The sequence below is a fragment of the Mycteria americana genome, chromosome 12 (assembly GCF_035582795.1).
Source record: "Mycteria americana isolate JAX WOST 10 ecotype Jacksonville Zoo and Gardens chromosome 12, USCA_MyAme_1.0, whole genome shotgun sequence".
Classification (NCBI taxonomy): Eukaryota; Metazoa; Chordata; class Aves; order Ciconiiformes; family Ciconiidae; genus Mycteria; species Mycteria americana.
Genome location: NC_134376.1, coordinates 9,529,672 through 9,550,343, shown reverse-complemented (window position 1 = coordinate 9,550,343; position 20,672 = coordinate 9,529,672). Strand labels below are relative to the sequence as shown.

The following is a 20,672-nucleotide window of genomic DNA, read 5'->3' as shown; positions in this document are numbered from 1 at the left end:
TGTTCATTCAGAGGCTTATTAATGAGGAAAACCTGATAAGTACGTAATGAAGTTCCCAGAAATGGCCATAGATCTTGCAAGCATCCAAATTAAGCACCTTGCTTGTATGAATCTTGTAAGCCTCAAGACTTAGGAATTAATGTGTTCACAATGAATGTTCAGTAAGTGCAAATTATGACAACTCGGAAGTAAAAGAATGCGGACATCTTTAAGACTGCAGCATAGGCAGCATCTAAATGTGAGGCAGAGGCTTGACAAATGGATGGTAGCTATTCAGCAGTTTCTTCTGAAGACCTGTAGGTCCTGTAGACATAGATGAGTGAGAGAGAGAAGGAAAAAAAAAAACAACCAACCAAAAAAACCCACACAAACTATCCATGAGTCTGTCTTTGTCCTTAGTAATATAAGCAGGCTGTCCTGAATCGTGATCACGGGCATCAGCCACCAATAAACATTCACTGTTGGCCTTTGTGTCTGGTCTCAAATGGTTCTTTTCAATCTGTGACCTTTGACATTGCTGGTTTTAATCCACACACAAAAAGCTTTAAAATTTAAAGAAAACACCGATGGAGGTAAGAAAGCCAAGTTTTAATAAATGGGTGGTAAGGGAGACAGGACTAGGGAAAAAGTAGTCTTAATTTTCCAACTTCTAAAACAATTTTGAGAGAAGAGGAAGATATAAATTAAACACTGTTGAGAGACTTGAACACATCCTTTTCACTACACCAAGACAAGTAACAAGTGGTGTTCTTCAAGATGAGTCTTTTCCATTAGCAACCCACAGGCTTTTATGCTAGAAATGAAATACTAAAGCTAGACAGTTGTACAGGAAGCATACTCAAAGCTCTACTGGAAAGCAGGTTATAGCTGCACTGGTTTTGGTTGTTTTTTAAAAGTCACTGGGATATCAAAAAAGCTGCTGTAACAAATGGACAACAGAAAGACTCACTAACGTTACTTTCAATCTGAAACAAAATTAATACTGTAAAGCTAAAACTGTACCAAAAATTAAACTTAATTCCCCTTATCCAGTATGGTATAATGGAGAGCTTCTTTCATAAGAAGTTTCCAAGCAGTATTTAAATTCAAATTTTGAGACCTAAGAAAAAAATAAAAACAAAAAAAGACTTTATAAAATCCCCCAAGGATTTGGAAAGAGCAGCAAAAGGCTATTTGCAGGAAATTACTCAAAAGGATTCTGTTCAGTGACTACAGCATTTCCTATAAACGCTGTATACACAGCTAATGTAAACACACATGTCGTTTTTGCTAAAACTATCTGCAATGCCTGCATTGTACTTCCACTGTTCTAGAACAGTCAAATTATTACTCTAAATCATCTCATAGTATTCAAGTATTTTGATCATAGCAGTTCTTCCCATTCACTTTCAAGACTTAGAATATCCTTGTAGAGCGATGCGTGTATATATATATATATATATAACCCTCCATCATACAGGAAATGATCAGTTTTAGCTCATGCTGTTGTTCACACAGAAAAATATATCTGAGTTCTGCAGTCACACAAGTTGTCAGATCACTTCCTTAAAAACCCTCTGCAAGCAACTGTCTTTTCCAGATCTCTCACTTCTGTCAATACTTCCTGATAGAGCTGATTCTGCACTGCCTTTTGATTTCTGTAGCCATCAGACATAACAAAGGAGAGTCAATATATGTCGGGATGGCCACACTTACATATGCATGCACACACATGTGCTTTTTGTGCTAGGTAAAGGCAATGCAGAACAAAGCTGTAGAAGAATGACAGCAAGCTTCACCAGAAAGGTGATGCACTCTTGAGCACTCTTACATCTGCTGTAATGTCAGCTCCACCTGCAACGAGCATTAAAATTCTCACACGTGGATTTTAAAAACAAGATTTCAAAACAAAACCCACTCTCTTCTTTAAAACGCCCTTTCAGAACTCTAGGGCAACTTTTTTTAATAGGTTTCGATTGTGTTTATCTTTCCCTTCTACCACATTTTCTACACTGTCAGCGCATCATTCCCCTTGGGCTCAGCTTCTATTTCACCTTGATTCTTGTTCTCTTGTTCTACTTCTTTTGAGCTCTTCTCCTCCTCCTCAGTTTCCGGTTTTACTACCTTCGAGTTCTGGTCTTCTGTCAGACTTGATGGGTTTTGTTGTGTGTCTTCTTTGTTGCTCTTCACCACCTCCTGTAGATTGTATTTTCTGAACAGAACATAGTCTCTCACCACACTCAAGCAACAGACGTTTTTTATTATTTCCACCACAATTGTATATTGTGGGTTATTAAGATCGACTTTGTTTTCTGGATTGAGGCTGCCCACAATTCCTGTAAAACAAGACTTAGTTTAAAAGATGCTGGAAAAACTGTTTCAGAACATAAGCATGCCCTATTGAAAGGATAGAAGTTAAGAGAGAGAAGGCAACATCCCCTTTAGTTGTAACCAATTATGCACTTTTGTAATTGCTTAAAATAGCAGAACACAGCAGGACTCTTAGAATATACCACCAGTAGGACTGAAGTAATTGAAAAACTATCCCATCAAGAAACAAAATACTCGCATAAAGGTGGAGCTATTTTCCGAGTCATATATTCAATGGAAATAGTAACACATTATTTCAACATAGCATCCAGAGCAAAAGCCTGGTAGCAGTCATTTCAAAGCACATACAACTGACACCCCAAATTATATTCAATGCTGTACTCTCTGCTGCTTGTTGTTTAAGACATCAACACCAACAAGGAATATTGATGTCAAGCTTCTTTAAGTCTTAAGAGAAGCTTTTGTAATTCAACACACAGATTTTAAGCAACAACTATGTATGCCCATTAAGACCACTTTTAATAATCTGACCTATGTTATGCATGCAGTTGTGGGCTGCTTATATACTTGTTCTTAGTTCTGCGTGAAATCCATACATACCTGCCAATTCCTTAATTACTTCTTCCCTACTCATATGACTGTTATTACGAGCTTTGTAAACAATCTGAAAAGTACCCTTATTAGGGGCTTTAAACCAAGGCTCAAAAAACGTTTCCGTGTATTTTTTCATATCCTCCATAAAAGCCTTGCAAGTTCCAGAAATGGGCAGCATGCGCAGAATGACTCTTGTCTTCTTCTTTTTAGTGGCATGCATATCCTTTAATATATGGTGCACCAGGTTGTCAGGTTCTACAAGAGAAACAGCTAGATATGAGAAACAAACTGAAGGCAGTTTCTCCCTTCTTCCCCCCTCTAAATAATAAGCTGGGGAAATACACGCTTGGCTGCACTGCTGTCAGCCTCAAATCCTTTTCTGTAAAGAGTTGTTTTACTATACCAAAACTGGATAATCACAGATTATTTTGTCAAAGCAAATTCCTCTCGCTTTAGCGACTCCGCTAATGACAAAATTCAGTGGCAATGCCAAAGGGAAGGGGAAACCCTATATTTGTTTGGTATACACAAGTTTCTTGGAAGTCACGCTCTGTGGCCTGTTACTAACACTGTTCAGAGCAGCTTATCCCCACAGCATTACGCAGCGTCGGCTGACGTCCCACCTATGCCCCGGGTTCTGATGAAGACGACGTTGTTGGCGCCGCTCTCCACAGACTGGAACCGCCGCAGCTTCTGCTCCGTCGAGGCGCGGATCTGGCCGACCTCCTTCTTCAGGGCAGCCTCAATATCGTCCTCATCCTCCTCCCTCTCGCTTCCAGACAGCCGCTCCTCGTGATCTGAAAACTTCACACAAGGCAGGTCTCTTGTTCGGCGAGTGCAGAGCAACAGTGCCCGCAACTCAAAAACCGGCAGCAAGGCACCACCGCGCCCAGGGGCCTGGAGGAGACGGGCAGGGGCCTTTCCTCCGGCCAACCCGCGGGGCTGCGCTGGGGTGTGCTTACAGAAACCGGCACTTTGGCGTGCGTGGTGACCACAGACAGTTTTTTTACATACAGAAAAGGAGAGGAGGCCTCATGGCGCTGCTCTCCCCGCCCCGCCGGCGTCAGCGCTGCCAGGCTGCGGGGAGCGGGAGGCAGGAGCTGCGGGGGGCGGCCCACACCGCGCAGGGCCGCGCTCCCCGGCCTCAGGGCCGCCTCCCGCCCAGCACCGAGCGACCGGCCGGGCCCGCCCGCACGCACCTGCTCGGGCCCGTAGAGCAGGTCCCCGTACTCGCCGAGGAGGCTGTAGGCCTCCCCCACGCACTTGCGCTCGTTCATGTTGCAGGTGATGAGGATGCCGCGCATGCCGGCCTCCAGCTGCCGCCCGCCGCCGCGGGGCCGCTTGGCCCGCCCCGCCGCCGCCGCGAAGTGCCCCTTGGGCCGCCGCTTCCGCGCCGCCGGCTCCGCCGCGGCCATCGACCGCCACCCGCTGCTGCCGCCGCCGCCGCGCGCCGCGATGGCGTCAGCGCCGCGCCGCCCGCCGCGCCCGGCCCTAGCGCCCGCCCGCCGGGGCACGGCGCCGCCCCCTCACAGCCCCGCCGGCGAGCGCCGAGGGAGCCAGCGGGCACCCGACCCCGACCCCTCCCGCCGGGCCCGGGGAGGCGGGGCGCAGGCCCGTGCGCTGCCGTGCTGCGCCGGGGAAGCCGAGCCCCGGCAGCGGGTGGGATCCCCAGCGAGGCCCTCAGCCGGCCTCCAGGCTCCTCTCACGCTGGTGTTGCTGTAGGCAGTGCAGTGCCCTCAGCGGTAAAAAAAAAAAAAACCAAAAAAAAAAACCTCCAAAACCAGAAACCCACCCTTGAAAATTACAGTTCACCTCAGACTACGCGTGCCGGGGGGAGGCTGAGCGTTTCCCCAGGCACAACGCTCTGGACTCGGCGTGCCCAGCTGTGGCCAGGCTCACTCACTTGTAGCCCTCGGTGCTTTCTCTTCCGCCAAACTCCAGTTCCAGGATTGAAGTCTGGGCTTGTGTTAATGATTCCAGAATTGAGAGAAACGCTGGGCCGGGGAGAGGAGAGGACGGGCGCTTGCTGAAGGGCGGGGGAGCGGGCGGACCCCCGTCCTGCTCCGCACTGGTGCGTCGAGCACCAACCCATACACCCCTGCGGAGGGAGAGCCGGGCTGCGGACGCTTCCCCGGCTTCCTGCCTAACTCGTGAAGGTGTCATGGTGTAAAGCGACCAGCTGAAACAGGAGCTTTTTATACAGGCAATTTTAGGCCAGAGATACTAGAGAACATGTGCTGGCAGAAAAAACATGGCCCGTAGCATGGTTTCTAAAGGAAGGTGTCTCTATGCATCACTCTCCGTAAGGGCCTCCTCTCCCTGCAGTAACTCTTGAGCTTCTCGGACAATTAAGGGGGGGAAAATTTAAGTTCCTCAACGTTTTGTGAAAGCAGGTAGAGGAGACAGCTAAGGAGGCCTCACTAGGGGCAGGGCTATCACATTATTTACATCCAGAGAATCCAGTTGGGCTAAAGTAGGAAAAAAAGAAACTTCATGAATTGATGGAAGTATTTATCAGCTGCAACTGCAACAAGAGGTGGCGTTTACATCCTATCTGAAGCTTTGTTCCTGCAAAGCCTTTGAGGGTCATATAATTCTACAGCAATTGTTAGACATTGGTGCGATTATTGACCACGCATAAATCAGAAGTCACTAAATCTTCACAGGTTGTGTGAAAGACTCAAAGTTGTGGTGAGTTATAGTGATAGTCTCTGGAGCTGGGCATGTCAGGACATGTTTGAAACACGAGGAAGAATTTCTCCGAGCAGCTGTGAGGAAATGCAGTTAACCACTCAGAATGTAAGAAGGATACTTCTGTGGTGAAGAGTGCTGGGGGACTTGGAAATACCCATCAGTGCTCTGGAAATTCGTTATATGCCCTAACAAAAGAACAGGTAACAGGTTAGGTCACTGTGGAAGTTATGGGTTTTCTTCCTAAAATGGAAACCTTCTTGCCTACCTGTTCCTGGCACATTTGCTGACTCTTATCACAAGCCATTGCTGTCATTTTCTCTTAGCGTTCGTGCCTCCTCTGGGGTGCTACGATCTTCTGGGTCGGGAATCCCTTTAAGGCTGTTCATCTGCCTTTCCTCTGGGAGGATTTCGTCGCATGCATTTCAAAGAGCTGTTTAAAGGGTCACTGCTGCAGACTGACTGCAGGTCTCCCTCTACTGCTAGGCAGAGAGCAGCTTTGTTGGTTGGGGGAACCTGTTTTGAATCAGTTTCTTTCTGCTGCAGTGAACGTTTCAGGGAGCTGGTTAACATCTCTTTTGAGTGTGCTGTTTACAAACAGACGGGGGCAGAACCCCAGGAGGGAGTCCTGGCAAAAGTACAGAACCTACGTGCCAGGGAAGACCGCAGCATCACCCTTGTTGATCAGCACCCAGAGGACTGTTCTGCCCCAAAGACACAGATGGGTGTTAGCAATCTCTCTGCTGACCTTAGAGCCACAGTTTGAGGATGGAGATACAGCAGGAGCAGTTTAGGGCTCTGGCAGCCAAACTCTTATGACTCTTGATGCACCAATTTAAGCTACAGCCATCACTAGCTCCCCAGTGAGTGACATCCTCGCAGGAGAGGCTGAAGGTGGAGGCATGCACCAATGCCATAGCCATGCCCAGAGTCATGAGAGGGGCTGTGCAGTGATGCTGGGCTGTGGCTGGGTGGCAGAGGGGATGGCACACGTTCCCTTTTGCCTCTCCCATGGGAGCAGAGCAGAGGAGGCAGCAGTGCTGGAGTACCACATAACTGTTTGTTCTCCAAACATGAGGCAAAGCCCTCATAAAACCTCACAAGTCTCCAGAGTATGCATTAACTAAGCTGGTTTAGGCACCAGCTGCAGCATTCTAGGATGCTCACTGTCGTCATGCCTGAACTGCTGTGGTTACCTGAGGAGCCCCAAGCTACCAGCTGAGCGGTGTAGTCACAAAGCCAATTGCAAGGCTGTTGCTCACTGTGTTGCCCCAGCCAGAGCACAAGAGATGTGGCTTGGCTGTAGCAAGGTCTTAGGACTGTGCTCCTCCGTGGGCTGGTGCATGGGAAGAGGGGAGGAGAAGGAAAAGGGAGAGATTTGGGACTCTCACTTTCTACCTCCGCTCTGAGCTCTGCTGAAACCTATCAGCTCTTCTCGCTGGGCTGGACTTGGCCGCCCCTTGTGTGAGTCCAAAGTACACATAAAGAACACAGGAGTCGGTTGCTGAACACAGTAACAGTGCAAGAGCAGGCACAAGGTCAGGAGTCTGAGATCTGTGTAAGGAGTCAAAGCTGTGACACATCCAAGCACTGAGAGGGCTCCACTTTGGTGCAAGGCAGAGAGGCAGTAAATTGGGATTGACAGTCTTTTGACAAGGTAACTGACCCTCCACCCACCCCTGCAAGCTGCTGGACAGGACATTCTCTGGCACTGCAACACTACTGATTTGCCTCTTGTCTGTCCACATTCCCTCTTCTCCCTGTCCCTCTGTCTTTCATTTGGCTGGGTTTCTCTCCTGTGTTTGTCATATGCAGACTGAATGTTACAGATCCAAAAAATGTCCCTTTGCTTCACTGAATCACTAAAATCACATGATTTTACAGCTGGATAGTTATTAATTCAGTAAGGAACTAGCAGTGTTTATATTATTTTGTAAATAAAAGATAGTTGACAATGCATGAAAATAATGACTTCAGAGTTTGCAGACTTCCTGCTAAGTTGACTCTTTGAGAAGTAAGGCTCTGCATTTTGGATCCTTTTTCAGGGCGTCTTTTAAAGTTTCCCTGTCTCATAAAATGATGCTTTTTGCTGGCCACACATCAAAATAATGTTTAAAACATCAATACTTAGAATCTTTTCAGGACTTTGCTACATTCATTTCATTCCTGGCAGCCAGTATATCCCCGGTGTTGATAAACTAGAAAAAATGGAAATATCTTTGTACCAAGTAACACTGTGGTCAGCTAGTAATTAATGCATGATTGCTGGATTATCTGTGCAACATCTTGGTCCATGCTGTTACTTCTGTGTTGTCAATCAGTAGCACACATTTCATTTACATAAGTCAGAGTTGAAGTGCTTGGGTAATGTTTGCCTGTGCTGTATAAGGCAACTGAAATGTGATCTACAAGATTAGCGGGGCTTGTAGGAAGGAAAGGAATGTGAATTAGGAAAGCTGCCACTGTGACAAGGTTGAGTGCTGCTGTTGAGTGCAGGCTGGGGATCTCAGCTGCATGATGGTCACTGGAGAGCAGGAGCCAGACAATAGCTGAACTGGAACCGTCCTCAGCAGTTACTCCAGTGTTGTTCCAGTGTATTCCACTGTGTAGTAGTAAAAGCTGTTCTGAAACCGCATGGCTAATACCAGGTTTGTATCTGTGTCACTGTAGCATTTCTTGGAGAGAGAATCAGTAAGGAATAACCTTGAAGAGACTATTATGTCTCTTGCTGCTGTGCATTTTTTACTGAAGATCCCAAGTGCTACGTCCCTGCGGGCTCCCCTGAGAAGATCTCTCCAACTTTGCAGCCGGTACTACCCAGTTCACGCCTCTTTGACTTATGAAGCCATAAAGCAACAGTACAGACCAGAGGTGCCAGAGTACTTCAACTTTGCAAAAGATGTGCTGGACAGATGGACTAGTGTGGAAAAGGTAACAGTTACTTGTCTTCTCTGATGCTGAAATATTTAATGCTGGTCATTAATGCTGAGTATCTGACAATCCAATAACCAAGACATTGGGGTTATGTGCTGATTATAATCTGGTGATCATCTCATGCAGTTTGAACCTGTAGATCCCTTAAGCCACATGCTGTCCTGTCCACAAGTCCAAATAGTTCTTTCGTTTAATCAATAACTCCAGGAAATCATCAGCTGCTTTGTTGGCATGACCTGAACCAAAAAGATTCTTCTTTCTCTGTGCTGATTACTGTATATCCTCTTCAGAGTGTAAGATGAAGAACTCAGTAAAGGAATACAAATTTAATTTCCTAGATTACATTTATAGGCTGTTCTTTCTAAGGGAGAGTTCTCTGCCTCATTTGGAATCAGTGGCAAATTTCTGTTGCATCCCCAGATTTCTCCAGTACTGACTAAGTGATTAATGCTTTTCTTCCTCATACTTAAGGTAGAGGTAGTGTGTTCCTAAAATGAAGCATTTGTACTGTACCCTGTTCTTCTATAGGAGGGAAAAAGGTCTAAAAACCCTGCATTATGGTGGGTAGATGGTGCTGGAGCAGAGGTGAGGTGGAGCTTTGAAGAGCTGGGAGTGCTGTCCAGGAAAGTGGCAAATGTACTCTCTGATGCCTGCAGTCTGCAACAGGGAGACAGAGTTATTCTGATTCTGCCCCGGATCCCGGAGTGGTGGCTGGTGAATGTGGCTTGCATGAGAACAGGTAAGTAAAAGCACAGAAATGGTATATAGGTACAAAAATTGTGACTTAAACCAATCCTTGCTATTTAATGCACTCAGAACTACCAACATGCTAATGAGGATGAACTAGTGTCATGCTGGTCAAAAACACTCTTCATGCCAAGTGTTTTCTTCATGGTGCTTTTAGGATGTGCATGCTCTAGCTGTTAAGGAAATGCTGTGAGTCCATGTGCCTCTGTCATTCTCCTCTTTACAGCACTTGTGACACATCACAAATGCACTCTCTTGCTAACTTGCAGTGAAATTAGCCCACGCTTAACGAAGTGTTTCACATGTTCCCCTGTGGGATCTGTTAAATACTCAGCTCCCCAGTATTTACAACCCAGAATGTCTTGGTCCCTCACAAACACTAGCAGTATGCCTTGTGAGGCAACAGCTGTGTTTACCAGTAAAGTAGTCAAGTCCAGAGAGACTTGTTCCAGGGACAGTGTTTTCAGAACAAGGAAAGTTATTCTGTTGATTTCTTTTATTGTCCCATGATCAATATAGTATTTGCTGCCTTGTGCTAATCCTCACATAGCATTTAATCCATCAAAGAAGTCAGCATATTTACAAATGTAGGGCCAAGTCCTGTTTTTCGTACAGCTCTGTCCCACTCAAAAGAACAAAGTAAGCTGAAGTCTGCTCGTCGGTACAGGTGTTATTCTTAAATGTTGAGGCTGTTTTCCCATTCCCCTTCCTTCCTTTTAGGAACTGTCCTGATTCCTGGCACACAGCAATTGACAGCGAAGGACATTCTTCATCGACTGCAGAAATCCCAGGCAAAGTGCATCATCACGGATGATTCTGTGGCACCAGCTGTAGACTCAGTTGGGGCTGAATGCCAGTCTCTAAAATTCAAGTTGCTTGTGTCAGAGGGTCACAGAGAAGGATGGCTGAACTTTAAAGATCTCCTGAAGTGAGTAAATATCGCTGTGAAAGCACCACGGCAATAATGAAAGAAAAGCACAGTGGTTTGTTTTGAATAGGAAATGTTGGCACATACCAATATATTTTCACCCTTTTAGGACTGCATAGTGGAAAAATATCAATGTTTATGACACTTTTGATTGCAACAGTTATTTTGGTTAAATATTTTCAAAAATGTGTAAGTCACACTTTCAAATCACTTTATTCATCCTTTTGCTTATTTTAAGAAATGCTCCTTCTGATCACCACTGTGTGAGCACAAAGTGTCAAGATCCAATGGCCATCTATTTTACCAGTGGAACTACAGGATCTCCAAAAATGGCTGAACATTCCCACAGCAGCTATGGTATTGGCCTCACAGCAAGTGGAAGGTACAGTTATCACCTTAAATCAGACATATTTCTGTAGCTGCTCACATAGCAGAAGGAAGAGAAACACAAGCTTTTTACCAGAAGCTTTTATTTCAATAGTTCAAAAAACAGCAGTTGTTTTACATCCCCAAAAGTGGTTTTTTTTCCATAAAACAAGGCAGTTTGAGTCCAGCTGCCTTAGTTTATGGAGAATGTAGCAGTCATATAGTCACTAACTTCTTTTTAACATTTTCTTTAACTTTTGGTAAGTTCTTCATTGTGTATAGTTAATAGATGGCCCATGAACTGAACATCAGCACAAGTTTATGAAGGCTGTACCATAAAAGGGAAAAAACCATGGGTCTGTTAGGCTTCTGAATTCATGGGTGTCTGGATTAGACACAGCTCCTGCAGGAACAAAATGCTGATAGTTCAGAATCTTTAAATTTATAAAGCAATATTGTTTATAAAATTGATATGGCAGTGAACTTCACTCTAACAGGCAAAGAATAACAAATCAGAAAATACCAAACTAGAAGTAAATAAAAAAAAAAATCCTCATCCCTAAAAATGAGTTCAGCAAAACCCCAGCAATCTCATACATATTCATACAACACCATGTTCTGAGGTGGTGTTAGCTTCTCTGTCAGTATAATTTTTCCCTTAGAAAAATGCAACATCAGTCTATCCTGATGACATCCTCACTATGCTGGGACTGGGACTTACTCCTGCTCAGACATTCAGCCTTTTCTAATTGCCATTTACCCAAGACAACCAGTGATAGGTTTGCTTCACTGGCATATCTCTTGTTGATATTTTAATATTTGCCTTATTCCTGCCAAATAGAGACTGTGGACCATTTCCTTCTGTTACCAGGTACTGGCTGGACTTGACTTCCTCAGATATATTTTGGAATACCTCAGATACGGGCTGGGCAAAGTCAGCTTGGAGCAGCATTTTTTCGCCATGGATTCAAGGGGCATGTGTATTTGTACATAAGATGCCACACTTCGACCCAAGCATTGTCTTTGAGGTAAGTGAGGAGAGCCTGGCAACAAACAGCACTATCCTCTCTGGCTGGTTTTGCCCAGGTTTTCATTTCCCCTGGTGCTGCACGGGGGCAGCACGCAGCGCAGTTACAACTTTCACCAGGCAGTAACCAAATGATTAGTTAAGTAGTGACTGCTGCAAATATGTACCCCAAAACAAGAGCATTTTTGACATCCAAAGAGTTTCATCATATACTCTGCTCTGGATTTGACTGCACAAACCTACAAACATCCATTATTAGGCCTAAAAGTGAAGTACACAAGAAATTGTTCTGGGAGTTGTGGAGCACTTTGGTGTTGTTATTAAAATAAGTGGCAATAACAGATGAATGAGAATTTCAGTTGCCTGCACCATGTAATTCAAAGTTAAGGAGTGAAGAGGCAGCAAGGATTAATTTCTTTGACAAAAGGCACCACCATTATATTCTCTTACATCCTCCACACACAACTTTTCATCACTTGAAAAAGACTACCATGTTTCATTTTACATGGAATGACTTTATCATCATATCCATATTAATTAGATGGCTGGAAATTGCTAGTTAATATTAGGATATGTTGAAGAACACTGTCAGTTGTACACCTACAGAGCATCTAAAAAAGTAGCTGTATGGTTTCACTTGTTTTCTACTTGTTTTCCACTAAACTGCAATTATGAAGAAATTCTGCAAGAGAAACTGTAAAGCTTTCAAGGGCAAAAAACTTTGGTGTGTTGAACTAATTGTAAAATGATGTAGATTCTGTTTTGAAGAAGAAACTAATTAAATGTAACTGCTGTGTGTTGGTGTTGGCAAGTACAGAGCTAACTGCTTTTAGGGCACTTAACATTTTGTTCGTGTGTTTCATAAGCTGGATGCAGAGATCGTTACATTATCTCTTACAATGAAGATGGGACCTTACAGGTTTCAGTATATTGGCAAAATTTACTGGTTTTTATTCTAAATTCTCTAGAGTCTGTCAAGATTTCCCATAACTGTCTTCTGTTCTCCTCCAACTGCCTATCGAATGTTTGTGCAACATAAACTGTCCAGGTAAGCAAAAGCAGAGTATCTTTGTTGGTGTATTTGATCAAAACAGTTAGACCAAACACTCATCTCACCTTGATTTTATTCCAAATTTACAATGGCATAACAGTAACTCAGATCATGTATTTCTCAACATTTTGAATCGTAAGTATTAGGAACAAAATCAGAATAAAGATTTAGAGGTAGCTTAACCATTTTTTTTTCAGATTTGTTTAACAATGTACAGTTCAAATGGAATGAATAGGACTCAGTAAAAATTTTGTTCTTACGTAGAAAGAACCCCACAATACAGGAATACAGTAGTGAATGGGGCATAGCAGGTAGATGACTGCCAATTATTTGTTTTCTCTTTCCCACGAAGCTATACGTTCAAAAGTCTGCGGCACTGTGTGAGTGCTGGGGAGCCAATCAACGCTGATGTGATGGGAGAATGGAAAGCGCAGACTGGGCTAGATATTCATGAAGGCTATGGACAGACAGAAACAGTATGTTCTGCTTTACAAATGTAAACATGTATGCTTTACAGATACAGCAATAAATTCTATTCAGGTTGCCAAAAAAAAGTTATTAAAATGATTATACGGAGTTATGACTTTTAAGGGAAAAGTTAATTGCAATAAGCAACACTGGAAAAATGTATTTTTTGTAAGTCATAAAACATTTATAACAGCTTCACCCAAAACCCAAGGACTGTTTTTCATTTCCTGTGGGCTTTGGATTGGGAACTAACACAAAAGGGGTATATTCCTCATCACTGCATTCCAAATTCTACTTTAGAATCTATCTTTAGAGCACTCACATTATGTGGAGCTGTGGGCATGATTCTGAGGGCATAGTTTCTTTCTAGGAGTTTAATCGTTGGGTATATTATTATAATGAAGACAATTAGTATTTCTTATAGAAATACACAATATTAGCTGAGTATTTTAAACCTAAGCTAAAGATTGAATATACAAACTACAGTTGAATTTAAAAAAAAAAAACCAAACCCAGCAACACTTGTTACAGGTGCTGATCTGTGGAAATTTTAAGGGAATGAAAATCAAACCTGGCTCTATGGGAAAGCCGTCTCCAGGGTATGATGTCAAGGTATCGTACCTCTGGTGACTCAGTCTCTCTCTCTTGCATAATCATTTTCCATTAAAGAGGTTTGAAAGCTCTAACACGGAGTTGTACCATGTACCATCATTCAGCAGTGAATGAAAGAGTGAAGAAATGCATGTTACTGCCCTAAACTGAGCATGCAAAATAAGCAATTTGACTTCCCTGTTGCACCATCCTCACCAACATAGATTACAACCCACTGCTAACTGACAGTTAGATATCAAATGCTGAGGCGATGACAGAAATTAAATTACTGAGTTAAGGAAGAGTGGGAGTGAATGTTGTTTCTTGGTGATAACAAAACTGCTGAAGCAGATTCTAGCACCCGATCAATTTGCAATATGGGTTAAGATTTTTAGTATCTTTCTTTCAGTTCTTAAGTTTTCCCACCCTGTTACTTATGATCCTCCCTGGGGTCTTACTAACTTCATTACATGTTTGCATAGTACTTGGCATTCCTCAGGTAAAAGACATAGTGCAAAGTACAGTGGATTACTAATAATCTTACACTTCAGTTGTCAGAGTAAGACCCCCTACTGCTCCAAATAATTTCCCAATTAAAAAAATACTTTGATTATGTATTTTAAATGTGCACCAAGATTCTATAATCTTAATATAATGCTTTTATATTTGGCTCCCAGTTAATAAAACTGTATTTTGTTTATTTTTAGATTATAGATGAAAACAGTAATATTCTGCCTCCTGGAAAAGAAGGAGATATTGCCATCAGAGTAAAACCTACGAGATCGCTTTTTCTTTTTACTTGCTATGCTGTAAGAATATTTCTACAGTTAAAGTAGATATCCCGTTAAATCTCTCACAAGGAATCTGATGCCCCATTTAATTTACATATACTCTGCTTACCAGTCTGAAGTCCTGTGGGGAGGAAAGAAGGATTTCCATTTTTTTCCTGCAGATGCTTGGTCTACTTATACAAACTATTACATGTTCGAGGAGATTGTCCTGCCTAGCAAGTTAAAATCCACTTTATTATTTTGATTGTTATTTCCTTAATAAAAAGGGAAATGTTTGACGGACTGCCTAATCCCAAAATACTCTTTGGCTTAAGGGCTAGAGCACCCATCTGAGAAGTAGGACACTGTTCAAATCCCTTCCCTCCAGATTTGAGCTTCATGGAGTGTTTCACGCACGGCAACATTTTTCCATTTTTTTTTCCATGTTGGTTAGAATTTTCAGTCCAACAACCAGTAGAACAAATGCATAGTGCTTTCAGTTCTGACACCAGGAAACCTTATTAAATTTTGTGGATAGTATCAGCCTATAATCAGGTCTTCTGAGCAGTACTGAGCGTGTGGGAAAGGAACACCATGCATACTGCCTAGAAAAATTCTTGCAGAAGTCAGTTGCACTGGCTGTAGAAAGACCATTTATTAATTGCGCTCTGCTGAGCCAAAAGTTTTCTGGGTGTGAAAAAAAAAATCTCAGGATAGGAGGTGCTAGAAATACAAAGGAAAAAATCATTAAAGGCTAATCACCTAAAAGCAAATTCTCAGTTCCATAAGCCTACATATTTTTGCAACCTTCAGTGGTTCCTAAAGCTGGGGGGCATACTATATTACGATTAAAATTTTAAGGCAGTCACAAGTAGTAAAACTTTATTCATTTATTGTGATTTATGAATTTTATATCTAGTTTTATAGCTTAGTAATGGTGAATTAATAATTCTCTATTATTAATGTCCCACTTGAATCTGATGCACATGATCACAGTATGGACTAGTCTGAAAAGCTGAAATTTTGGAATATTTGGCAGTACCATAACTTATCTGCTAAATATGTTAGAATACAATTTCATGTATTTTTCAGGTAGTTTTCATGTAAAATGCAATTTAATATTTCCTAGGATGATCCAGAGAAAACAGAGGCAACAATACGTGGTGATTTTTATGTCACTGGAGACAGGGGGATTATGGATGAGGATGGATACTTCTGGTTTGTTGGAAGAGCTGATGATGTCATTAATTCTGCGGGGTAATTTAAGACTAATTAACAATAAATCGTTGAACTTGAGTAACACAGATGATTCAGATGAGAAGTTATGTTTATGTGTTATCAAATACAACTAAAAACCCTTTCCTCTGTCTTAAAGATACCGTATTGGGCCATTTGAAGTAGAAAGTGCCCTAGTAGAGCATCCTGCAGTGGTGGAATCAGCAGTTGTCAGCAGTCCAGACCCCATCAGAGGAGAGGTAAACAAGATAAACAAACTTATATATTTAAATAGCTTTGTGCATACCAGAGCTAATAAAGCCCAACTTCCAAGGGATTTGTCTATCCAGGGATTTTTTTTCTTTTTTAAATTAAAACTGAGTAAATTCAAGTCATCATTTCTACTCTATCAGACACTGGAGAATCCACACAGGGAAAAAACCAAACAAACAAACAACCCCCCCCCCCCCCAAAAAAAAAACCAAAAAACCCAAAACCTGACCAAGGCAATTGCCCCAAATCCAATATAACAAAAGCACCGTTTGAAGCTTTCCCTGTCATTCAAATACTTACAGTTTTTCATCTTTATTAAATGTATATAAACTGCCTGCACAGTCGAGAGCAATAGTGAGCACCCACAGACTTTGGCAAAGCTTTCTGTACCTGCCTTGTACATTACTCTGCAGTTTGTCAGCAAATGTTTGGTTAAAGTTTCAAATCTTACTGTTGTGTAATACTGTTTCATTGGCATTTAAACCATTGCTGCCTAACTTCTTCAGGTGGTGAAAGCCTTTGTTGTTTTAACATCTGACTATGCTTCACATGATCCAGAAAAAATGATGAAAGAGCTACAAGACCATGTGAAGAAAGTTACTGCTCCGTACAAGTATCCTAGGAAGGTGAGTGCTCAAAGACCCAAATAATTTTCTCTACCATAAGACAGTGGGTGTTAATTGTTATGTGGCTTATAAGTCTATGCCACTGAGGTTAAGAAAAAGTAAAAATTTAGGTAAACTGTATCTTATTTTGTATTGCAATTTCCTCCCTTTTCCAATAGATGGAGTTTGTTCAACAGTTGCCAAAAACTATTAGTGGGAAGATCAGAAGAAATGAACTGCGCCAGAAGGAGTGGAGAAAAGATTAGAAGTACTTGTTGCTTTTTTATAAGATTTTTTACGAAGTAAGATATTGCAGATTTACACAATAACATAAAGACATTATACTATAGCCTTTTTTGTTAAGGTTTGAGTAAATTCTTACCTGATTCCCAGCATTTGGCTGTCCCAGGTGCTATACTAATAGCTATTAGTACAAAAGCAGGCAGACTGATACAAATGACATGGAAAACTCATGTAGTCAAGAGCACAATAGGTGATGTGCATTAAATAAAGTATTTAATAAAGTGTCACCAGCATTTTACCTTTATTTAATTTAAAGGATAAAAAAACCAGTAAGAGTTTAAGAGAACACTTGCTTCAAGAATCACTTTTGAGAAGTGCGACAACCTCTAAATACATTTTTAAAAGCTAGTTATAATCATTACAAGTATATTTAGAAAAAAATGTCCAAATAAAATCTGTATCATTAAAATGTTCTTTGAGGACTGGACTAGTAAAGAATTTAAAATACGTGATAAAGCAGAAATTTAAGATTTATAGCAACAGCTGCTCATACTTTAATTTTAGCACTTAATCGTTTTATCTGTTCTCTCACACTTCATTAACAAGATACTTTATAATATATTGATATTTTTGTATGCTTGAGCAATTTCCATTTTTATCTGTTAACCAAGCAGTGTTATTTTTGTCCCATTCTCAGATCATATATCTGACATCATTTGACTGTCCTGATTATATTAAGCATGATCAACTTACTGAGTTTAAGATTCAGACAAAAAAAATTATCAATTTTCAAGTTCTCATACAGGGTCTAAGACACAAATATTTTTTGTTGGAAGAATTTCTTAAATTACTGGCATAAGTTCCAAGAGAGGTCAAAGCATCTGCATTCAGGGTGAGACCATTAGATTTCTCTTTTAGAAGCGCATATTCCCACTTGAAGTATCCACAACCTTTCTTATTACCTTCATGCTTGCCAACAGGACAACAAAAAAATGCTTTGCCATGATTTGGACCAGCTTTTGACACATACAGCTTTTTTAGCTCTTCGACCACAGTTACTCAGAGGGGGAGTTGGTTTTCCATTTTTCACAGCTCTTACAGACTGATTCAAATTGACTGTGAAGTTCAGAATGGCAGGAGATGCTTTGGACAAATTTGAACTTCTTAAAGATAAGGAATGATCAAAAGATGTGGTTTTCTCTTGACATATAGCAAAAGACTGTTTTTTTGCTGGTGGGAATGTTTTTGGACTAGCTGGCTTTCTTTTAGGGACCTCTGAAGGAGCAGAACAATTTCCAGCTAATGCTGATAGTGCTGAAATAGCATTTACCATTGCAGATGGTAGCTTAAAAGCTGAAAAATTTGAAGTCTGCCTTTGTACTGTTCCTACATTATAGATAGTAGTATCAGGACTTTTGTAAATGATAGATTTCAGAGGTTCCACAGGTACTACAGTTTCCTCCAAACTTTGATTGTCTGAACGCATCACAGCCAATTGTTTTGAAATTGTTTTCTCTTCAAACACTGTTAAAATGTCTGTACTTGAGTCATCTTTGAATTTATCACATTCTGAATTTTGTTCATACTGAGATTCTGGTATTAAAGCGACACCTTCCCCGTCAGTCAACAGAGATAAGCAATCAGAACTAGTACTGATATCCTCATTGGAGATATTAACTGAAGAGATGGTAGTGGAGACGAGCACTAGTCCTGATCCATGTACTGGAGGACTATATCTGGCTGTACTCAGAGGTTGTCCATTGCTCAATCCTTGCCGAATGCCTGTTGATACAGTACTGTGAGATTGCTGTGCCTGCTCAAGAGGAACAAGAAATTTGTCAGTAGATGCTGCTAAAGAGCTTTGGGCTTGAGCATGTAACTCAGTCCTTGAGCTGCTGCTAGGTACAGCGTGGACATCTGCAGAGGAATCAGTGCAAGTGGTCTGTTGTTCTTCAGTTTGTACATTAGAATTTATCTTAATTCCAGCAATACCATGGTGGTTTTTCTCATCCAGAGAGTTTGTTTCGCAAGTTCCGTCTCTAGATGTTTCAGGTCTGCTGTTACTTCCCAGTGGAGTCTTGTCAGTGAAGTTTATAGTCAGTGTTCTGGAAATTAAATTATTCTTCGGATGTGCCTAGGGAGTCCCGTAAACAAAAGGAGATTTTGGAAAGTGAATACCCAGAAGTTTTAGGAATCAGTGCACAAAATTAATAAGTGTATCAGCCTAGGGATGTTCTGTTCAATTCATAGTCAAGATGCTGGGTTTATTATTTGAATACCTCACCTTTCATCTGTATTCCAGGCTACAAAGCAAGTAGAAGGGAAGATATAAAGTAGTTACTAACCTTATCCAAAGATTTAGTAACCTTCAGCACACATCCGTCAGAAATCCCCAGGGCTCAGTGTTGGGGCCAGTTCTGTTTAATATCTCTATCAATGATCTGGACAAGGGGATCGAGCGCACCCTCAGTCAGTTTGCAGACAACACCAAGTTGTGTGGGAGTGTTGATCTGCTTGAGGGTAGGAAGGCTCTGCAGAGGGACCTGGACAGGCTGGATCGATGGGCCGAGGTCAATTGTATGAGGTTTAACAAGGCCAAGTGCAAGGTCCTGCACTTGGGTCACAGCAACCCCATGCAACGCTACAGGCTTGGGGAAGAGTGGCTGGAAAGCTGCCCAGCAGAAAAGGACCTGGGAGTGTTGGTGGTTGACAGCTGCCTGAATATGAGCCAGCAGTGTGACCAGGTGGCCAAGGCGGCCAATAGCACCCTGGCTTGTGTCAGAAATAGCATGGCCAGCAGGACTACTAGGGCAGTGATTGTGCCCCTGTACGCGGCACTGGTGAGGCCGCACCTCGAATCCTGTGTTCAGTTTTGGGCCCCTCACTCCAAGAGAGACATTGAGGTGCTGGAGCGTGTCCAGAGAAGGGCAACGAAGCTGGTGAAGGGTCTGGAGCACAAGTCTGATGGGGGGCGGCTGAGGGAACTGGGGTTGTTTAGCCTGGAGAAGAGGAGGCTGAGGGGAGACCTTATTGCTCTCTACAGCTACCTGAAAGGAGGTTGTAGCCAGGTGGGGGTCGGTCTCTTCTCCCAGGTAACAAGCCATAAAACAACAGGAAACTGCCTCAAGTTGCACCAGGGGAGGTTTAGATTGGATATTAGGAAAAATTTCTTCACCAAAGGGTTGTCAAGCATTGGAACAGGCTGCCCAGGGAAGTGGTTGAGTCCCCATCCCTGGAGGTGTTTAAAAGACCTGTAGATGTGGTGCTTAGGGACATGGGTTAGTGGTGGACTTGGCACTGCTAGGTTAATGGTTGGATTTGATGATCTTAAAGGTCTTTTCCAACCTAAACAATTGATTCTATGATTCTAAATCAGCCTCCAAGCAAGATGGGCAGTATTCTGAGAATCATCCAACCCTTCAAAAGTATGGTTGTATTAATGCCATCTTTTTAAAATACTACTGGGGATAGTTCTTATTGGAGGAAAAATGTCATCTAGGTAAGCCTTACATAAATGACAGGGATTCACAGAGCTCTGACACATAGTTATCTAGTTCAAAAAAGGGAAGCAGAAGTAAAAAATTCCCTGTGCTGAAACATCTGAAGGACCAGTCCATAGAGGTGAATATATATCCACAGTTTTTAAAATCCTTGCTCTGTTTTATTAATCATGTAAAAAATTCTTATTGTGCTGGTATTCTCTTACACTAATACGCTGTCCAGAGCTATCAGGTAAAATCAATTTTCCTTATCCTTCCTCTGCCTCTTTTCTTTTGCGCCCTAGCAATTCAGCGATTGATCTTGTTGAACATGCACTCAATAGCACTAGGAGAGATTTCAGAAATAAAGCATGAGGTTA

At 42.2% G+C, this 20,672-nt stretch overlaps 3 protein-coding genes across 6 annotated transcripts in view; 1 reads left to right on the top strand and 2 right to left on the bottom strand.

The window, feature by feature from the left end:
- Positions 1–567: 567 nt before the first annotated feature.
- Positions 568–4,375, bottom strand: THUMPD1 (THUMP domain 1 NAT10 acetyltransferase adaptor). The gene is made up of 4 exons (XM_075514946.1): positions 4,104–4,375; positions 3,528–3,708; positions 2,911–3,159; positions 568–2,315 (listed from the first exon to the last, which is right to left on the bottom strand). Exons 1-4 carry the CDS (start codon positions 4,317–4,319, stop codon positions 1,987–1,989), a joined length of 975 nt encoding a protein of 324 aa, XP_075371061.1. The 5' UTR covers positions 4,320–4,375; the 3' UTR covers positions 568–1,986.
- A 1,294-nt stretch (positions 4,376–5,669) lies between these two features.
- On the top strand, positions 5,670–16,865 carry LOC142415882 (acyl-coenzyme A synthetase ACSM3, mitochondrial-like). 4 transcript variants are annotated; one of them, XM_075514746.1, is made up of 15 exons: positions 5,672–5,703; positions 7,006–7,252; positions 8,266–8,526; positions 9,058–9,268; positions 9,997–10,204; positions 10,443–10,586; positions 11,442–11,598; positions 12,566–12,645; positions 13,001–13,124; positions 13,648–13,728; positions 14,415–14,516; positions 15,607–15,734; positions 15,853–15,952; positions 16,472–16,591; positions 16,750–16,865. In XM_075514746.1, the coding sequence occupies exons 3-15, from the start codon at positions 8,314–8,316 to the stop codon at positions 16,834–16,836; spliced, it is 1,755 nt and encodes a 584-aa protein (XP_075370861.1). In that variant the 5' UTR covers positions 5,672–5,703; positions 7,006–7,252; positions 8,266–8,313; the 3' UTR covers positions 16,837–16,865. The 4 variants fall into 4 exon arrangements, with proteins under 4 accessions (XP_075370863.1, XP_075370864.1, XP_075370861.1 ...); XM_075514748.1 differs by lacking the exon at positions 14,415–14,516 and having other exon boundaries at positions 5,670–5,703; XM_075514747.1 differs by lacking the exon at positions 13,648–13,728.
- The window catches only part of ERI2 (ERI1 exoribonuclease family member 2), a 7,597-nt gene continuing 3,750 nt past the window's right edge, over positions 16,826–20,672 (bottom strand). Inside the window, 2 exon segments of the mRNA XM_075514665.1 lie at positions 16,826–17,851; positions 17,853–18,947. Of these exon segments, the coding sequence (XP_075370780.1) occupies positions 17,603–17,851; positions 17,853–18,947 (1,344 nt within the window). The 3' untranslated portion in view covers positions 16,826–17,602.